At 46.1% G+C, this 21,416-nt stretch overlaps 1 protein-coding gene and 1 long non-coding RNA gene across 2 annotated transcripts; one reads left to right on the plus strand and one right to left on the minus strand.

Moving 5' to 3' along the window:
• Positions 1 to 26: 26 nt before the first annotated feature.
• Positions 27 to 8,668, minus strand: pitrm1 (pitrilysin metallopeptidase 1). The gene is made up of 26 exons (XM_053438354.1): positions 8,411 to 8,668; positions 7,854 to 7,956; positions 7,505 to 7,763; positions 7,304 to 7,418; positions 7,089 to 7,185; positions 6,830 to 6,990; positions 6,485 to 6,611; positions 6,310 to 6,398; positions 6,043 to 6,171; positions 5,746 to 5,859; positions 5,497 to 5,593; positions 5,002 to 5,136; positions 4,758 to 4,896; positions 4,552 to 4,668; positions 3,584 to 3,713; positions 3,339 to 3,459; positions 2,998 to 3,074; positions 2,713 to 2,878; positions 2,522 to 2,622; positions 2,320 to 2,440; positions 2,164 to 2,214; positions 1,359 to 1,471; positions 1,092 to 1,217; positions 832 to 977; positions 435 to 537; positions 27 to 313 (listed from the first exon to the last, which is right to left on the minus strand). Exons 1-26 carry the CDS (start codon positions 8,455 to 8,457, stop codon positions 220 to 222), a joined length of 3,078 nt encoding a protein of 1,025 aa, XP_053294329.1. The 5' UTR covers positions 8,458 to 8,668; the 3' UTR covers positions 27 to 219.
• A 6,055-nt stretch (positions 8,669 to 14,723) lies between these two features.
• On the plus strand, positions 14,724 to 18,783 carry LOC128455098 (uncharacterized). The gene is made up of 3 exons (XR_008341678.1): positions 14,724 to 14,773; positions 15,844 to 15,911; positions 17,692 to 18,783. It is a non-coding gene; the product is annotated as an uncharacterized LOC128455098 (long non-coding RNA).
• The last annotated feature ends 2,633 nt before the right edge of the window (positions 18,784 to 21,416 follow it).

The following is a 21,416-nucleotide window of genomic DNA, read 5'->3' on the forward strand; positions in this document are numbered from 1 at the left end:
AAACATGAACGATCATTTATGTCGTGTTATATATTCCAATATTCATTTTCTAAGGATATGTACAGAAGGGAATCTACAGAAAGAAACGCAGAAATCTGAGGAACAACAATCTTCAGGCCACACTCCTCCTCCTTGTGTTGTGCTCCTCACTCTGTTTGCCACATCTGGTCACTGCAGGACACTGGAGGTTCAGTCGAGTCTTTAATTAATAAATATAGATTATTTTACAATCCACGAAGGATCTTTCTTAATCGTCTCATTCTCCGGGCCGAGGATGGAGACGCCACACGTCCTCTGACCAGCGCTCAGATACCTGCAGGGAGACGACACAAGGAAATCAATGATTACATTTACAAGTACAACAAAGAAGTATTTCAGTAGTACTACAAGGTATACGTTTGACATCAGAATAAGGTCTGAGGTTTCTCTTTTACCTTTCGGCCACGTCCACCAGGTTCTTATGAGAGACAGCGAAGAGTCTTTCTCTGTGACTCTGCTTCATCTCGTCTGTGGTTCCACTGAGGAACCGACCGGATCCTGAAACACAACAAACTACCATCAGATGATATGACCAAGGACGGCATTTCAGAGCAGAGACTTGAACATGTTAAATAAATGTTCGGTTAAAGAGAATCCGATAGTATATTATATCAGAAACTGTGGTTAAACCTCTATTTGCACAGAAAACCTAAAGACAACCACCATGTAATGTAAAGTTCACTGAACCGTATCACACATTTGAACAGTTCCATTCTATTTAGCAGAGCTCATTATCAGATGTGGATTAAAGAGTTCGATGCCGATGCCTCACTGGATGAGTTTGAGTCTCACCCTTGTCCGCGGGGGCCACGGGGGCGTCCACAGCGGAGAAGATGGACAGCTTGGCCTCATCGATGTCCTGCTGGGTGAACGGTCCCGACTTGGCCCAGTCCACACTTTTCCGAAACGCAGATAACGTCTGCACCGAGTTGGGGTCCCTGAGGGACACACAACACACAAGGGTCAATACACAACGTATACACACCTCTATATGTGTGATGGAGATGTGCTGCTCTACACACTATAGTAATAACTGATGAACGTGTGCCCACCTGTAGGAGTAAAAGGTGAACAGGCCGCCTCCTCCCATCCTGGCGCCGCCGCCGTAGGCTCCGCCTTTCTCTCGGATCTCCCCGTGGAGATACTTAGCTGTCATCATCCGGGCGAGGACACTCAAACTGAGAAGGAAACAGAAATGAAGTCAAGACAAAATGTGACTTATATGGTGTAATCTCAGTTCTCGGGTGGAGGATCAGCCTGGAAAACAAAAACTACAAAAAAGTGATTAAACAATGAATTGATAAGAAAAGTTCAAGTACCTGGCGTAGTCCTCATGGGCGAACGGCACCGTGCGGATGATCTCACTCACGAAGTTCACAGGAAACGGCATCTGGAAGAAGGTCTTCATCTGACACGGCTGGAAATTCTGCTCCTGTGGAAAAAACGGAAAGTTATTAAATCACGTGGAGATTTGACGACAGGTATATTTGAGGAAGAAGGTTCATCAACATGTGTAGAAGTGTTTTTTTTACACAATCACAACACAAACTGGACCATGTTTGACATTTATAAGCAGATTGTTATTTTACTGTAGCGTCAGCGTTAAACTGGAGGGTTTCAAGGTCAAATTGGAATTTTATTACAACCAGAATGAATAATATTTAAGTCCGATGTCAGATACGAAGCAATATCTGAGTCCCAGACATATTCACAATTTAAAACTGATGAGTTGACGAAGAATAACCCTGGAAACTTCAAACTTCAGATATAGAAAGTAGTTTTCACAGTCTCTGAGTTTGTTGAAGTTTTATAACAGCAAGTTAATATCTAGATCGTTGAGACGGAGTTAAACACAAGCAGACTTTACAAACTATGCCTCCAAAACATTTTAATAAACCTCAACATCATTAAGCTTTTTAAAGACACCGTGGAAAACCCCACAATACGACTTTCCTTATTTCCTTCCAGCTGCACAAACAACTTTCTATTTCCTTTGATCTTGTAGAGCATGTGCACCTGACACTCCAGCACCCTGTTTTATACTTTCTGAAATTAATAAACTTCAAGTAACTTATCGTGACAGCTTTAAAATGGAAAAACCAAGAAAGGCTCGACTGAACTTACACAGATGAGTTTCCTGCTCGGTCCGGACTCATCGAGAGGGTCCAGTGGTCTCTGTGTTGGAGGAGTAACATCGAATCAATAAAGTACAAGTACAAGTAAAAAGAAGTTTTCATGTGTTGAGGTGTATTTTCACCCCGGTGTGTGTTGACACTTCACCTCTAATATGTTCGCCCTGACAGGTTTGCGTTGCTTCCTGTTTACAGCGACGTCCCGGATGAAACTCTCCAGTTGTGTTGCTGTGTCGGACAGTTTCTGTGGAGTTGTGTTGACGGCACATCTGTAAGGAAGAAGTTGGATTTCCTTTAGTGAGGAGTTAGTAGAGGGAAACCCCCCCACAGTAGAGATCACGTGAACCCACCTCATGTTGTCGGGGTTCAGCAGATGCTTCTTGATTCTGGGTAATGTTCTGATAACCTGGGTGAGGTCCGACATCTCAGCAATCCTCTTCATGAACTTCACCTAATTTATCAAACAACCAGAACACAGGGTCTCAGATCCGCTGACACCGACACGTCCACACACCTCGTCTCCTCTGGATCTGATCAGTACCTGTTCCATTCCCCCGAAGGTCTCCTGGAGGTCACCGGCTGGGGTCAGGTGACGGCCGGCCCGGGTCATCGCATACATGTGGCCGGAGTACGAGATCCCATTGGCCAGTTCCTGAGCTGCCCTCATCACCAGCACCCTCAGACGCTCCTCATCATCGAAGTGGGGACTGAAAGGGACGAAGACACATGTTCTACCTCAGGATCTCTGCATCTCACAACATCAACGATACCACAGTGGTGTATCTGAAGTGGAGGGGATAGTGTGTCTCGCTGCTGGAGGTCCTACCTGTTGAAGATGTCGCTCCACAGCTGGAACATGTGAGGGACGTTCCTCTCCAGGCAGGAGGAGAAGAGCAGGACACCCTGGAACCCAGAGAACAGCCGGAGCATTAAATCATCTCCAGGAAGGTTTCAAGTTTGATTCTGTTATTCATATATTTCTTTACCTGCTTCTTCAAGACAGAGACGTCCATACCTTTACTTTTCTAACGAGATTATTAATGGTTTTGACACTTACGATAAAAGAAAGGTTATGTATTTGATGCATGTACTGTGGGTTTATCCCAGCATGCACTGGGCCAACACAAATATTATAATGTACCCACAGGAAGGACTCCAGTCACTGACCTGCTCGTACATGTCCAGCTGCGTGGAGTCAGGGACGACCTGGGGGGAGACGGACATGCCTCCGGTCCTCAGCTCCATCTGCTGGGCCTGTTGCCTGTAGTCCAGATCTCCAGAGCCCATCCTGAGGGAACACAGAGGCACAGGGATGAATATCAGTTCTTTAAACCCAGAGAAACCCTCCCCGCCCCCCCCCCCCCCCCGCGGTGCAGCCTCACGTGGTCCCGGTCTCTGTCAGACGGACTCACCGGGTGATCACACTGCAGAAGAGCGGGACGTAGAGCCTGAGGTCCTCCGGCAGCGTGTTGAGACTGCACATGGCTCTGAAGTAAACCAAACCGTTGGTGGGCTGCTCGCAGAACTGGACCGGAACTCCTCCTGAAGACAGAAACCACAGCGCTGCAATGACTGTGCCAGTGGGACGGACGGGAAGGGGGACGTGAGGTGGGACGTGAGGTGGGACGTGAGCTGGGAAGTGAGGTGGGACATGAGGTGGGACGTGAGGTGGGACATGAGGTGGGACGTGAGGTGGGACGTGAGGTGGGACGTGAAGTGGGACGTGAGGTGGGACGTGAGGTGGGACGTGAGGTGGGACGTGAAGTGGGACGTGAGGTGGGACGTGAGGTGGGACGTGAGGTGGGACGTGAGGTGGGACGTGAGGTGGGACGTGAGGTGGGACGTGAGGTGGGACGTGAGGTGAGACGTGAAGTGGGACGTGAGGTGGGACGTGAGGTGGGACGTGAAGTGGGACGTGAGGTGGGACGTGAGGTGGGACGTGAGGTGGGACGTGAGGTGGGACGTGAGGTGGGGAGTGAAGTGGGACGTGAGGTGGGACGTGAGGTGAGACGTGAAGTGGGACGTGAGGTGGGACGTGAGGTGAGACGTGAGGTGGGACGTGAGGTGGGACGTGAGGTGGGACGTGAGGTGGGACGTGAGGTGAGACGTGAAGTGGGACGTGAGGTGGGACGTGAGGTGGGACGTGAAGTGGGACGTGAGGTGGGACGTGAGGTGGGACGTGAAGTGGGACGTGAGGTGGGACGTGAGGTGGGACGTGAGGTGGGGAGTGAAGTGGGACGTGAGGTGGGACGTGAAGTGAGACGTGAGGTGGGACGTGAGGTGGGACGTGAGGTGGGGAGTGAAGTGGGACGTGAGGTGGGACGTGAGGTGGGACATGAGGTGGGACGTGAGGTGGGACATGGGGGACACCGTGCTCTACCTGCAGATCCCATCTGAACGGCGGTCGGGTTGATCTTCGGCTCGATGTCACACATTTTGAGCGCCGGCAAACAGGAGACGTCCTGGGTTTGACTCTGAGCAGCCAGCAGTTCCAGACCTGTCCCCGGAGGACACATGCACGTTATGGAGAGTTTGATGTTTTAACACCCCCCCCCCCACACGGATCATCGGTGAGATCATCGTTACCGTTCTCGTAGATCTCCTTCCGGTCGCTGTCGGACAGAGCCTGGATCTTCCTCTGCAGCTTCTCCTCCTCGGCCTTGGCCTGTTTCTCCAGGTAGGCTTCATCTGGGCTCATGGACAGGGTCAGTCTGTGTGTGTTCTCCTGCAGGAGGTTCAGGGAGGAGCAGAACACGAATGAGCGTGAAGCTTGAGGGGGAAATCGTTCACGTTACATATAATGTGTTTAAAATGAAATGGGTTCATTCACCTTGAAGTAGTGTTTGACTTTGTCCTGCAGGAAGCGAGGGTTGTCCACCAGGGCTTGTTTGAACTTGGCAACGCTGCCGCTGATCTGCAGCAGCTGCACCGGGTCACCGTCATGGTTCCAGGCCGAGGCGATGTACTGGAAACACAAACAACATGTCCAGGGTGAGGACACAGCTCTGAACAACAACACTGAAATAATGTGACACCTCGATTTACTCTTGTTTCCTGTGTTTCAGGGACATTTTCCAAAGAGGACAAAGACACGTTGACCGCTAAGGCTCATACGTTATTCATTTTAAATATTCTTATAGTCACTCTTACTGTTAAATCGACCTTTTTAATGATCGAACTCTGAGTCAGATGCTCAGAGAACACAAACTAACCTTGACAGGGTTTTAACGACCATGAGGAGGTTGATAAATACACTCAGGGTCCTTGAGGTGGTGAAAACAGAATGTGATGAGGTGTTGGAGATGAACAGCAGCAGCCAACTCACCGAAGCTAAGGACAGACCGAAGTTGGTGGACTGGTGTTTCATCTGGATCTCGATCTTGTGGAGGAGCGCCTCGATTCTTTCCTCCTCGAAGCCGTTCCTGTGATGGACGAGAAGAAGAAACGTGTGGAAATCAAATTTAGGTCAAACAGATCTCTTTTTTAAACCATTAAAATGCCGTTAGTATAATGAAATAATCCCATTCCCTCATTTTGACTCCCTGACAAAGACGACTGGGACTGAGGGACTTACTGGATGATGTGGTCCATGGTTTGGCTGATGATCTGTTTCACCCTCTCCGTGTCCTCCTCAGCCATCCCCTGCAGACCGATGCTGAAGGACGCCTCCTTGGTGCTGCCATCGTATCTGTAGAGAGGAAGCTTTTGGTTTAGCTGTCATCAAACCCATGAGCTGGATAAGCAGATGCTGAGATGTGTGTTTCAATCTAGATCTTTAAGTCTCTGGAACTTTTTTAAAAGGAACTAGAAGCTTCCTGGTCAAATCAAAGTGTAACTAATCCAAACTTGGATCGACAGCCCACGTACACACCCAACAACAGAGGAGAAGTCGGATCCTATCTTGGGTTCGATCAGAGCTTTGTAGAACGGAGAGTTTGGTCCAGAGATCATCAGCTCGGACAGAAGACTGACAGTGAATCCCTCAAACGTGTCGGTGATGCTGGTGAGAGACCAAGAAACAAACCGAATTAGATATCAACCGAAGATCAGCCGCAGCATTAAGAAGATAAACCCTCCTCAACGCTGCTCTGCTTCCAAATGTCTGAGCAGGAGAGCAGGAGGGAGGAGGTGGACTTACTCTCCCAGCAGGTAGCTCACACACAGAGAGTTCTGCCGGGCGGGATCCGGCGCCAGAGCGTCGGGGCTGCAGGTCACATGGTCCTCTCTCTGAGGGACGAGAGAAAACTCACGGTGACTCGGAGACAGGAAGACGTGCAACTCAGAGTGGAGACAAGTTGGTTTGAGATACTTACAGGGCTGCTCCAGTGAGGCTGGGGGGGGACGTCTGTGTTGGGCTCGATGCGCTGGAACCTGGACAGAGCTTCCTCCTCGATCTGCTGCAGGTGCTGCTCCAGAGGCAGATCTCCATAAGTGAAGAACCTGGTGGAAAAGATGTGCGTTGGTTTTAACTCTTCTTTCAAAGTAAATGTGTTGTTACAACTTTCAAAGTAGATAAAGTTCATTTTGTGGCTTCACAGGTCAACGTGCTGGAAACAAAACCAATTAATTTCCACGTAAATTGGAATTTAATGCGTTTCTCACAAGTCAGCGTCAGTGTGTGTGTCTGTGTGTGTGTGTGTGTGTGCGCCTCCCACTACCTGGCGTTGCTGGGGTGGTAGTGTGTGGCGTGGAACTGCTTCAGCTGCTCCCAGGTGAGGTCGGGGATGACCAGCGGCTCCCCCCCCGACACCACAGAGTAGGTGTGGTCCGGATACAGCTTGTTCTGAAGGTGCTGGGCGTACACACGCTCGTTGTCCGACTGTAACACAACAGACAAAGTGGATTTTTTGTGTTATTAATCACGTTGTCAACAGGAGGGGAGGGGTTGTAACTTTAGTTTTTATTTTTTATTCTTACAAACACCCCCTTCATCTCATTGAACACCACTCCTTTGAACACCAGAGGGGAGCTGGGATCTGTGGGCTCCTCGTTCTCCAGCCTCCAGCCCTCCTGCCTGGAAACACAAGAACACACACAACCCCGTCGATATGACTGTGACACACACACCTCTTCATACGTGTCATAGATAGTAGAGTTTGAGTTGAGTGTTCACTAAACACAGTCCAACTCACCAGAAGTCCTGCTCTCGTAAACAAGGGAAGAACACCGCGTCCAGATAGACGGACAGAAGGTTCTGGAAGTCTTTTCCATTCTGGGTGGAGAACGGGTACATGGTGTAGTCACTGGCTGCTCAGGAACACACAAAAGAAACACATCAGCAACGTATACAACCTTCATTTGGACTTATTGGATTTACATTCATCTCTCTGTACCTGTGAAGGCGTTCATGAAGGTGGACAGGGACCTGTTGAGCATCTTGAAGAACGGGTCCCTGCAGGGATACTTCTCAGAGCCACACAGAACCGTGTGCTCCAGGATGTGGGGGACGCCCGTGCTGTCCATGGGCGTCGTCCTGAGCAGGACGCTGAACAGGTTGTTGGAGTCGTCTCTGGCTGCATGGAGGTACTGAGCTCCGGTTCGGTCATGAGTCAACTTCACCGCCGTGAGGAACAGGTCGGGCACCGGGGCGACCTGGAGGAGAACACAATTCAGTCAGAAGATGGTTCTGTTGAGGATCCAGGTTCTAGTGAGCTCTTCTATCATCCGTGACCTCTCACTGACCTCTCTGACCGTGAACCCGTGGATCTTCTGTCCTGCTCGGTACTGAAGAGCTCTCTCTGCTGAAGTGCTCTTGAGCCTCCAGGCACCCTGCTGACCACGGAGACTGTCGGGGACACACACAGAACAATTCAGCCAGATATAAATATAATGAAATATGAAATATGAGTCACATGGTCCAGGGTCACATACATCTGGTTCTATCATCTAATGAAATCAGTCAGGAAGTGTGTACTGAGTATACATATATACTGTACCAATGTTAACATACACATATATATACATTCACTCACACGTATATGTACAAACATGCATGTATAAACATATATACAGATATGTATGTATGTATATACACAAAAACATATGTACAAATATATGTGTGCCTGAATGTATATACATAAACTCACACAGTAAAAATGTACACACACACCCACAAACACACAACACACACACACACACACACACACACACACACACACACACACACACACACACACACACACACACACAACACACAACACACAACACACACAACACACAACACACAACACGTAACACACCGCAGACTCCGCAGTTTGGGCAGCAGCCCCTTCGTATGTCGGAACATGTTCACCGGTGAGATTAGAAACCACCGTCTGCTCCACTCAGGCTGATTCCGGTGTCATCGGTGATGCTCCTTTACTCCAGAACCACGGACACGTCGGTTGTGTAAACGTCGGTTGTGTAAACAGATCGTAAAGTTATCTCCTGCTCAGTTTAGTTCATCCAGCGGAGATGATGATCTACACATGTCACGAGCAGGGGTCACAACCCGGAAGTGAAACCGGCACCTCGAAGCACTCCTGTTTCTGATTGGTCGACCCGGGAGGCAGATCTCATTTGATTGGCTTAAAGCAAATATAACATTCAGGGATGGTTCTTTTTGTTAATTTAAATTTAAAATCAACACCATCTCGTGTGAGATCTGAACTTTACCTGAACGTAGAATGATTCGTTTATTGACTTAAAACAATCGGATTATATTTTGCTTTACTTCATTTTCAGTGTGCTTCAGTCTTTGTTCCTGCAGGGGGCGCTGTAGGATAACGTTTTGTCCACTTCACCCCATGACTCAAAAGTTAAACCACAGTCAGACACAGACAGTAATACACTTCAGATGATCATATCATTATTAAATATCATTGTTTCTCTCTATTCAGCGTGTGGTCCTCTGGTCCCATTCAAATGAATTTAGGGGTGTGAACCTTTTTAATAAAATGTCAGGTCTGGAAACTGGATCTCAGGGAATTAAACAGGATTATGGAGTCAGTTGATATTTTTGCTGATATTTATTTTCTGCACAACCTGGTTGAAGGACGGAGACACGGACCTGGAGACAGATCTGGACAAAGGGGCAGATTTCTGTGACTTTCTTCAGCTATAACCAGATGAATGGTTTAATCTGGGGAGGTTTGATTGAATGGGCCTGAAGAGGAAGAGGTGTGTGCTCGCCTCCAGTTTGTGTTTCAACCTCAGGTGTGTGTATACAAACTCAAAAATCCATTATTATATCATCAATTCAAATGGAACATCTCAGGAGCATCTTACACGGCTTCGTACACATTCTGTTGGACTTGGGGTCACAGAGTTTGAACAAAGCTCCGCCTCCACCAGCTCGCGTCTGTTTACGTTCGGCTGGTTGAGTCTGACAGGGTATGAAATTATGAGATCAAAGCACTGACCTGAAATCAGCCGGTAAATTTGTTTTATTACAGGAGGAGGTGGTTTGTGAATAATCTGTGTACATTAGGCGTGCTCTCTCTTTTTCAGGGGGGGGGGGCCCTCCTGTGCAGAGACTAAATCCTTTTTCAACAGTGGTGATGAAGGTAAAAGCTGCAGACTCCGCCGTGACCCTTGGAGGTTATTACAGAAAGGACTGTATCTATCTATTTACTGCAGACCCAGCACGGTGCCATCCTACAGGATTGAAGGAGTCAGTTCTCCTCATGGTTCAGACTCTCCAGCACGATGTGAGACTTCTTTCCTTCGTGCTGAAACCACCGCGGCTGCACTGACAGGACCGCCTTCCTGGTTTCCAGAGTCTTTTCAGGCGCCCACGGTCATCCCTTGTGTTTCCGCTGACAGCATGTGGGAGATTTTCCAGCAGCTTGAATAGGAGGCCTTGGCGAAGGAGGCAGGGGGGTTTCTGACGGAGCAGCAGTGTCCTCCATCGGGGAAGCGAGCTCCACTCGGCCTCTGAACGCTCATTATCAACGAAAGAACCTTGATCACACAAAGTGGAGCGAGGAAAACACATTCATCTTGAAAATCTGATTCTCGTGAATGGCAAAATGTGGCCATGAGGTGATGTAATTTGGTTTCATAGATGTTTTAATTGACATTAAAACGATGATTTCATAATGTCACTATTCCATGAAGCCTCACAATAATCTACAAGTGGAGATTTTTATGTTTCAATTTTAAAGAGAGAAAAGAAACATGTTGGCAGCCTGAATCGAGCCTCGTTAATTTGATGTTCTGAACGAGAGCACAACACAGCAGTGATCAATCAGAAGTATAAAAGTATGAGATCTCAGGGGAATAAAAACTCCTGAGTTTTATTCCCACATGTTTGTTACATCGTTGTTTACCAGGAAGGAAAGGGCTGACATAGAAAACACATTTTCCTTTTGTGTTTACAGCGTAATAAAAAATAAAAGTACCTTCATCAATTAAAATGGAAAATCGAATAAAACACGGTCACAAAATAAAAACCCACGCAGGTGAAACACAAAGTTTTGCAATTTATTCACATGTGGGATTATACTGTAGTGTGGAAAATTAGCAAACAAGCTGAAACAGACTTCTTTAATTTCATGGTGACTTTAAGGTCAAGTGAAGGATTACATACGCCTCTATAGGGTTGAGCAAACTCTCCCTCTGCTCTTAAAGCCCTTATTTGAATAAAGTAATGAATGCATGATGGTCAAGTTATAAATGAGACAGTTTTGTTTCCATGAAAAGTTGATATTTTCACATTTGACGATGTGGCTGGGTTCAACTCAGCTTCAAATGGAGAGGAAATATACTTTCCAGCATATTTTAGATGATGGGAAATATGAAATCCCTCCATACATCCAGTGCTGTATGCCGTGTAGTCGGAGGTGTGAGTGACAGGTGGTGTGTTGGTGTTGATGTGTTCTTTCCTTCAGGTAATCCACAGGATTTGATAAAGGTCTGGACTGTCCAGACGCCGATTCATCCAGCTTAAGCTATCCATCAGTGTCAGAGGGAAACAAAAGCTCTCCTTCCCCACTCCACGTGTTACCCAGTGACAGACTGGGAAGGTTTCCTCCTGCAGCAACAACCTGCTCCATATTCTCAGTTTTTTATACGGGGGGGAAATAACCCAGTTCACAGAGGCTGGGTTAGTTCCAGAGAAAGGAAATCATTGTGGAAGGCCCCCGTGCACAAAGCCAGGTTCATTAAGATGGTGTAGTTTCCTGCACCCAGCTCCGGTCCCGACCACCTCCAACAATGCAGAGATGAACTGGGTGCAGACCTGAGATCAGTGTTGAACCTCACTAACGCTCATCTGGCTGAATGGAAGAAAGATCCCTGCAGCCATGTTCTCAAATCTGACTACATCGAGGAGAATGGAGGCTGCTTGAGCCACGGATCAACCCCCATGGTTTGAGACCTTCTTTGGACAAGCGGGTCGGTGCAACATCAGCAGTTACGTGGGTGAAGGAGAATAACCACAAGAGAAAGCTCCTCCTCTCCCAGACTCCTGCTGCCTCGCGGTCGACAGACATTATCACCAACACCTGCACCAAAACCTGCTGATATCATTTGCTGCACAGGATAAATTTGAAATAAATCAACAATCATGACATTTCTATCTTTGTTTGACAGGCTGGTTTCAGCAGTAACCGCCCTCAGTGCACACCGTGCAGTGCACTGCACCTCCTGCTGTATCAGCACTGAGGTTTATCACACTACGCCCTCACCACGGCTTTATCACTCCCTTCACAAAGGGCAAATAAAGGTTGGGTATTTGATAAAATAAATTATCACGGGCTGTTTACTTTTAGCCTGGTGCATCTATGGAAGGCAGAGCTTCCTCCCTCAGCAGCTGCACCGGGTCACCGGAGGGAGCTGCTGCAGATGTTTGTAATGTTGAGATATTGGACAATAATCTACCGTCTCTGAAATTGGCCGATTTTGGGGAAATGTGCTTTGGAATCAATCTGTTTCCAGGCTGTATTAACAGGGTCATGGATTAAAGACAGAAGTTATCAGTGAAAAAACACTGAGGCCGAAAATAATGACACAGAATTAAAACATTCAGCCGGATGTCCTCACTGGGGATCTGTGTCCTCGGCACAGTTTCCCATGCAGGTGTTTAAACAGGTAAATATTCTGTACATGCTAAAGAGCTCAGATTGTGTGTGTGGACACGTGTTGTGATAAAAGAAAGGACGGAGTCTAATGAATACCTACAGAGCTGCTCTCAGGACACAAGTCCCACCGGGCTCTTTGCTCGGCCACTCGCCGATCTGACAGCTCTTTGCTCTTTTTGCACCGAAATGTCAATCTCTCCCCAGACCTTTTCATTAGTGCACATTTTAGATGGATAGTCGGCCCCGGGTCTGCACTCCCATCCCCTCAACTTGGCTCCTCACCTCTGGGGCCAATTAGGGCACTGGAGCTGAAAATAAATGAAACACGGAGGCAAAACAGCGTTTACTTCAAAACCTCGCGTCTAATTTGAAGATCTCTGCCTCTGATCTGAAGTCGTATTAGCCGGGTGATATTCCGTTTGATCTGGCAGGTTTTGCATTTGTGGCCAGTTTATTGAGCGGAGACTCCAGAGGAACACTCAGCGTTAAGTGTGTGGACACTGGGTGCACACACACACACACACAGAGAGACAGACACACAAGGAAAGCTCATGTGCAGTGTTACACAGAAACATAAAGCTTTATCTTGTCCACTCCCTTGAAAAGTCAATGCCCCATGCACACAATTACACACCCAGCACATGTATAGACATCTACACGTGTGTGTGTGTGTGACGAATCTCATTAACAGAGCACGTTAGCATGACATCCGCCGCTACCTGCCCAACCAGATCATTCACCAGATTCTTAAGAGTTCATTCTGGGTCATTAAAAGCAGCGTTTCTATCAGTAATGATCACACGGGTTGTTAAATAGCCATCAGACGCTCCCTCACTTCACTGTGTGGAGGGCGATCTACTCTCTGCTGTGCACACTTTAGTTTTGAACAGGTTACTTATCTCTCGGTTTCTTGCAAGAAAGTAAGAAGTAAGAAGAATCCTCCCAGAATCTCTTTTCAACAGACATAGGAAGGCTTGAAGGATGATCCTGAACCCAAACACCTTTCGTGTGCACCTTTGATTCCTGCTTTGATTCCACAGCAGCCGTTGTGTTTTTAATCATTTAAGGAAAACAGGAGTTTGACAAACAAGTCGTAACTCAGGGGTTCGCATCTTAGTTCCCAGTTAAATCCTGAGGAAGTAGATCGAGTGTTTGACACTAATCTGGACGAATCGTCTAGACGGGTCACCTGGACGGACACTGTCCCTTGTCCCTCAGAGACAGATCCAGAAACAGCCTCCGCCTCGGCTGCCTTTCATTTTCTGCATTTTCGAGTACACACACACACACACAACTTGAGACACACACACTGTTGCCATCTGAGCAGCGGTGAACCACACACTGTGTCTACCGTGCAAAGGGAAATCAATAACAAGTGAGGCCACTGGGTTCAAAACATTATTGGCTGTGAATTCTCTTGTTCAGGTGTTGTGGCTTTGCTCTATTGAGCTGCTTGCCGGCTGCTAATGGCCCCGGAGTGTGTGCGTGTGCTGCCACTGAGCTGGTTTGAGTGGGATTGATTCCTGTTCTTCCGCTCGGAATATCTGAACAGTGTGAAGCAGTGTTTTAGTTTTTTATGATCCCAATTAGAACTCATTAGAAACCTCACCGCTGTGAGCAATGTCCCAAAGACTAAATCAGCTGGGGCTCATTTGTGCTTCCTTTACAGAAAGAGACGAGTCAGTTTAAAACGTTGTTGTGGTCGTTACACAGTAGAATCCACTAGAGGGCAGTGCCTAGTCTAACGTTTATCTCAATAACAAACATCGAGAGTTCGGTTGCCAGCAGGTAAAATGTCGCTTGGACCTGAAAACACCTTTAAACACGATCACTTTTGGCATCACTAATTTGTTTTCTAATGATGATGGATAATGTAACTTTTAAAAAAGACACATGAGCAGGTTGCAAGTAGCAAAGTATCATCATGTAAATGCTCGTAGATTCAAACCAACTTACAAGTTCTCCAGAGGACGTCTCACAAATTACTTGTGATGATTTTAAAGTTAACAGACAGGAGACACAACATAAAACTTCTCCTTTAATACTTTGCATAAAATTAAGTAAATAAGCTGAAATGGAAAGAATATTTGAAATAAGGAGTCTACATTTTTCCCATGACTTCAATCTGTTCGTCCCTCCACATGACATTTCGTCTGAGGTCTGGGGAATAAATGAAGGCTCATATCGTTCTCTTCAGTGTGTGCTCAGTCTTTTTTTTCTCCTTCCTGTTTGAGGAGACTTCCCAGAAGCCTCGGCTGCGACCTCTGGAGAGGACGGATAATAACTTCACTGCAATGAATGTTCAAAGTTAGTTTGCCCTCCACCCACAGCGATATCTCCAATTTCTGCGTTCGCTTTCAAGCTCGCGCTCTCCCACTCCATCAGCCCCCCCCCCCCCCCCCCCCCCTCTCTCTCTCTCTCCCCCTCTCTCTCTCACACACACACAGGGTCTATCTCTACATCTCTGTCCGTGCACATTCACTCTCAGTACATGTGATTCAGCCTGTTCCTGTACAGGAGTTTTTATATATTCTTCTGCAGGTATGAAAAGTAAATCTTAAAAAAAAGTAGTTTATCCGAACATATTCACCTCGTTTACAAATTGTTTTACATAATCTGAGTTCAACCAAATCCACTGGAATGTGGAACGTGTCAGTTTTGAGTTAGAGACGCGACAGTTGTTCTAATTTCAAGCGAATGGATCTAAAAACCGAGGAATGAACGTGCGTCTTCTGCGGTCGTGGAATTTGTGACAATCATCCCCCGACTCAGCATCTGCCTGTTTTCTTTAAGCCTCTTTAAACTCGCTGCTTCACGTCTTCTTTGACGTGTTTGTTATAAGATCCGGACTCGGACTCGGATCGTGTTTGTTTCCAGGAGCAGCAGCAGCCGAAAAGAAGAAATCTGAGTTTAATCCAACGTGTCAGCAGCAGACAGGACAGACGAGGTCGGTCGGTAGTGAAGACAGAACATCTCTTCTTCTGCGTCCTCAGATAATCACCAGATTGTTTGGATTATTCAATTTTTTCTATTTCACCATATTGGACTGACCCAGACAATTCGTGGGAACCAGAGAAGCTGATCTCTGTCATTCCATCAACATTCATAGAGTCACTTCCACTTCCTCACTTCCAGTTGATCTTCAAAGCAAAAACAACACAACATCTGTTTGGTTTCTGCAATGATTCCCATCGAGCTTGAGCTTTTATTTTGAAAAGCTGTGGAGTCGGGTCTGAAGATTGGCATCGTTTGTTCAACAGACCGGGGAATGACAGGAAATCAGCAAATTCAGTTTCAGTTTATGAAAATCACAAAAATCTTTGCTGCAGACGAACCAGATTGGATCTGAATAAAAAAAAAGTTTCAACACGGGAGAACCCAACATGACAAACAGGGACTGATGGAGTTAAAGATTCCCTCTGTCCTACGTACAGTAGATCTATATTTAGATGTATATTTCCTTTTCATTTCTCTTTGTTCTGCTGCAGGACGAAAACACTTTGAACATTTTTTATTATTTCATCCAAGAAACGTTCACTTTGAAACACGTCAAATGTTGTTGTTCTTTTTCCCTGTTTGTTAAAACGTAACCTACATTCTGCACTTGGCAGATTCTTCTTCTCTGAACACCTGTCGGGCGGATGAAGTCGGTGAGTGGAGCTCGAGTGCAGATTGACAGGTGTGTGCAGCACACACACACACACACACACACACACACACACACACACACACACACACACACACACACACACACACACTCCACCTGCTGCAGCCTCCCTGTAACCTCGCTGAGTGTTTTCATATCTGGCAATATGTTTTGTGTGTCACACTTTTGAAGTCGTGGCGTCAAATTTCACAGGGGTGACATTTTTTTTCTTTTCTTTTATTGTTTTGCGTCGCCTCCCCCCCCCCCCCCCCCCCCCCCCCCCACCCCCCACAAGCCCAACACAACAATATCAATTTAGCATGCATTGCTCATCAGAAGCCACCTTGTCTGCCAGCTGCTGAACACAAACCTCCTCTTTCTGAGCCTGGCTGTTGTCATACGTTTAAATTATTCATCCCCAATTTTAATAGACAGGAATATGATTATATAGTTTGACAATGAAGAGGAGGGGGCGGGGGATGTGTGGTGGTGGTGGTGGTGGTGGTGGTGGTGGTGGTGGATCCTCCAAAATTCATTTCAAACATTCATGCATATTTAATGGGGTGGGTGCCAAGACTTCACACGGCAGCATAATCCCAATATGCGGCAAGTCGTTATCGCTGTCATAGGCAATATGCAATAATTCTGCCACAGTGAACCTCTGTGGAGAAACCAACTGGTGTTCAGCCGCCAAGGGAGGAAGACAACACGGCTTCAGAAGTTAAAACCCACTGCAGCCACACACACACGCACACAGACACACACAAACACACACAGACACACACACACATTTGGATTCCTTCACTCTACTCGACAGCACTCCTGTCCTCTCTGTTGCCATCTCTGCTTTCTGATGGGAGTAAGTGGTTGACGCGTGGGTGAGGCATCCCATCCGCCACCATCAAACCCCCCCCCCTCCCCCCCAACCTCTCGACAACCCCCATCACTTCATAGAGGGGTAACGCACAAAGCCCACAGGAGGTTTCACTCTTTTTCCCCCAAAACTCTTGAGACTTTATCTAAGAAGAGAAATATTCATCAAATGACAACATTGGTAAATTCAGAAACATTTCCTCTCTCGCACTCTTTGTGTGTGTGTGTGTGTGTGTGTGTGTGTGTGTGTTACTTCCCCCGGTGGAAACTTTTAATTGCACGCTCTCTGGTTGTGGAGAACATGTGAGAGAAAGTGCCTTCAGTGTCCCGGTAAGACACGTGAGCCGACACCAACAACCCCCCCGAAACTGAAGCAGCTGACTGGAACTCAGCCATCTTCTGATTGTGTTATTTACGCCGGTGCTTTGCTTCTGTGACGGGTCCAAATGTGAAAAAGAAGAAGGCATAGATGGTAGAAGTGCCAGGAGAGCTGTTAAAATACATATGAGGATAGGGTGGGGCTGGGGGTGGGAGGTGGGGTGTTGATGGTGATAGGGAGGTGAAGTATGTGTGTGTGTGTGTGTGTGGGGGGGGGGGGGGTGATGATGGAAAACCTCATGGGCTTTCCTCAGTGGGGCAACAAAAAGAGAGAGGTTACCATTTAAAAGAAAGAGTGGACAGCAAACAGCAGATGACAGCGTGGGGGAATCGAACACTCTGTAGTTTTATATTCATTAACACCTCCATACGAGCATCTCCTGAAGTGTGTGTGTATGTGTATGTGTGTGTGTGTCTGTGTGTCGTCATGTGCTGTCTTATGAGGTCATGGTGCTGGTGGTCTCCTCGCCACTGAGCTCATAGATCATTCATTAGCCTGGTTCAGTCAACACACAGGTTAGAGAGTTTATATATATAGATCACACCTTTTCTTCTGCTGCAGCAAACAGTGGAAGATGAACTGGATCACGAGTTTGTCCAGAGATGGCAAAACGCAACAGAAAGAAAAGAAGAGCGGCAGGAGAAGGAAGGCGGAGTCCCGCCCCCACACCTGATTGATTGACAGATGATCTGTGGGAAGGGAGGCCAGAAGAGCGACGAGCCAGGAAGCATCATTTTTATTTCTTCAATGAATTCTGTCACATTGATGGACAACACAATACAAAACACACAACACAATACAGAGCACACAACACATTTTGAAGATATTGCTGAGATGCATGAAAGAATGACATGATTTAGAAAATATGCTGATATTAAAAAATTGCCCAAAACAGGCAGCAGGCGCAGGGTAATGTTACCACAATTACATTTTCACACTGATCAGTAGGTGGCGCTATGACCCTGAACTAATAATAATATATAGATGTGTTCAGGTCACGATTGTGATCATAGGTCAGTAGTTCTGTGCCGGTTGGATAATGCAAAGTGGATTTACAAAGTACTCAGTAGGTGGCGCTATGACACTGAGGAAATAATGACACAAAGAGCTGTGGTTTCTGATCATGAGACAGCAGTTTGGTGGTGATAGGACAATGCACAGTGGAGTTATGACAACATTGTCTCCTCATCCAAAGGAGACAATGTTGTACTTGATGTGCGGCGAAGGACAATCCATCGGCGCACATCAATGTTTACACGGTTTGAGGAAATGTCACAATTCTGACCTTGATCCAATGACTTGACTGAGATCTTTTGAGCTCTATATTGTAAAGCAGCCAGGAGCCGTTCGTCAAAGTATAAAACATGTCACTTCCTGTAGCCAGCAGGTGGCGCTGTGATTTTCAGTCAAGTTCTCTGTGTAGATGTCTTCAGGCCGGGACTCTTGTCTTAAACGTCTAGTTTGGACCCGATTCGACCAAATATGCCAGAGATACAGAAGCTCGTGTTTTGATGTTGTGTAATCAAACTTTGATGCCACGCCACGGTCACACGGTGTGATGAAATCAAATACACCGAGGTAGTTTATATCTCTGTCTTGTTTAGATGACATTCCCAGAAGTTGATGACCAGTACGTCAAAGTAAAAATGTGGAAAATGGGCAAAATAGGCATTAAGGTCAAAATGGCGGGTTCCCTGTTTGGTCTAGCACAGTGATTTTCAACCTGTCGTGAGAGATCGTCAGGTGTGCCGTGGGAAATTATCTAATATCTAGTGTTGCACCGAAGTATCGGCGAACATTGGTAGCGGCCGATATTCGCCTCGTTTACCGACATCTGCACATCTGTAATAAACTTGACTTTCACCGATATCATTGGTATTTGCGGTGAAACCGTTGGGCACGTGCCGCGGCTGGGGGAGCAGCCCCCCCCCCCGTCGCCCTCCTCTCCACGCCGCCGGAGACCCGGCGTGCGGCACGCCTCGGAAACCATATCAACTGTGATAAAATGGGTATAATATGACTCTGTTAAATAAAGTTTAGTTAAATCAAAGATTGTTTCATAAATCTGATTCAATATCTCATTAAAAGGTAAGAGTGATAAAGGGCTGAAATAATTTTAAATAGTGCTTTTTCATACATTTAGAAACTATATTACTAATTATATGTATTATATGTACTATGTTAGGCCATAGAGTGTCATTTTGTGTCATTTTGGTTGGTGGTGTGCCCCAGGATTTTGTAAATGTAAAAAATGTGCTGCGGCTCAAAAAAGGTTGAACATCACTGCTGTATAGGATAAGTAAAAGGAAAGAAAATGCATGACATTGTTTAGTATTTTTTCTTCAAAGAACTGTTGTAACTATGTAAATTGATTCTGTGAATTATAAACAATTCTCTATGAAGCTGACGCAGAAGAAACACCGTGTCCGAGTCGCTTTATTAACATCTCCCCTATATAGGGCACAACACCTCCAGCATGTTTGCACCTGTTATCATTATCACAAGTACTGATCACCAGCAAAACGACCACCAACCAGACGGGCAATCTGTTACAGTTCACATGTAAGGTAGCACTCTCTAGTCGGGATCTGAGTAGATCAGGTCCTACCCTTCCTTCCCCTGAACAGTTTTCCAATGGAAGAGACAAACCGGCCAAAACATCCTTTCTTTTTAGGTGGAGGGGACATCAATTGAATCCTCAATTCATCAATGAAGATGGAGTCAACCCTCTGTGTCTCCATGAATTGCAGAACTTCCTTCTCAGTGCCAATTTTCTTCAGCACTTCTTTGAACACGGCCTTGTGGATCTTCTCAACATTTTGGAATGTGGTTACGAATGTGGCATCGTGCTTGATCTGCTGCTTTGCCTTCTCTGAAAGATGTTTGATAAGACTGTGCGCATCTATCAGACTCGGTGGTACTTTGGCCTTCTTTATGGTGTACATAACCAGTCCTGTAATGACCAAGTCAAGCTGTATGTGAGCTAAGTTCGGCGTTGACGTCCTTGTTGGCTCACAAGGATGCCTTGGCTTGTCAGAGGTTTTGGCCAAAAGGTTTCTTTGTGTCATTTTTGAACATGTTTCACCATCACCACCTCCATCATGTGAAGATTCATCTCCAGAATTTTCCTCTTCAGAAGATTCATCTCCAGAATTCTCATCTTCAGAAGATTCATCTCCCGGATTATCATCTTCAGAAGATTCATCTCCAGAATTTTCCTCATGAGAATTTTCCTCCTCAGAATTTTCTTCCTCAGAATTTTCCTCATCAGAATTTTCCTCATGAGAATTTTCCTCCTCAGAATTTTCCTCCTCAGAATTTTTCTCATGAGAATTTTCCTCCTCAGAATTTTCCTCATCAGAATTTTCCTCATCAGAATTTTCCTCATCAGATTTTTCCTCATCAGAATTTTCCTCATCAGATTTTTCCTCATCAGAATTCAAAGTATCTGAATCCGTGTCATCCATGTCCTCTTGAGGGTCTGAATTTTCAGAATCTGAATATTCATTTCCAGAATCTCCATCTTCACCATTTCCATCATCAGAATTTTCCTCTGACTTTCTCAGATGTGAGATACGTCTTCCTTGTTCACCACTGTCCTCATGAAGGTCCTGGTCTTCTGCTTGACTGTGGGTGGGGGATGAAGTGCTCAAGCAATTTGTTATATTGCCAATTAGAGCAATCACTGCGTCTAAAGTTTCTGAACCATCACAGGTTCCCTCAGAAATGTCTGTAAGCATAAAGGCTATGCGGTTGTTTATTTTGCTCACAGTCTCTCGAGCAATTAACCGGCTGAATTCACATAAGCTCTCACAGTATCTTCTTGATTCATCTTTTGGAATGTGACGGAAGAACGGTGGAAGGTTGTCTTTCAAGTTCTTCACGACGAATTCTTCATCTATACCAAAGTTACTTTGGTCCGGACGTACTGGTGAATTAATCCTTGGGGATTTCTCTTTCCCATCTAAAACAATTGCCTTGATGCTTTTCTGGATTTCGCTGGTGGACAGTTTCAGAACCTGTTTTAATAAACTGTTCACAGTGATCAGGTTGAGTCTGGGTGAGTCCATGGTGACTGTTTAGGTTTAGTAACTAGTTTTGTACCAATGTCTCAACAGGTTCATATATCAGTGTTTTAATCTGCTTTGTTCAGCCAACATCAGGATAATGCCTAACATATATATGTTCTCTAGCCTTTGATCAAAGGTGGGATCATAGGGAGAGGAAACTCAAACAACCTTTTGAAGTTCAAAGGTTAAAGGGATAAAGTAATGGGTAAGAAGATG

Source organism: Pleuronectes platessa, chromosome 13 (genome assembly GCF_947347685.1).
Source record: "Pleuronectes platessa chromosome 13, fPlePla1.1, whole genome shotgun sequence".
NCBI classification, from domain to species: domain Eukaryota; kingdom Metazoa; phylum Chordata; class Actinopteri; order Pleuronectiformes; family Pleuronectidae; genus Pleuronectes; species Pleuronectes platessa.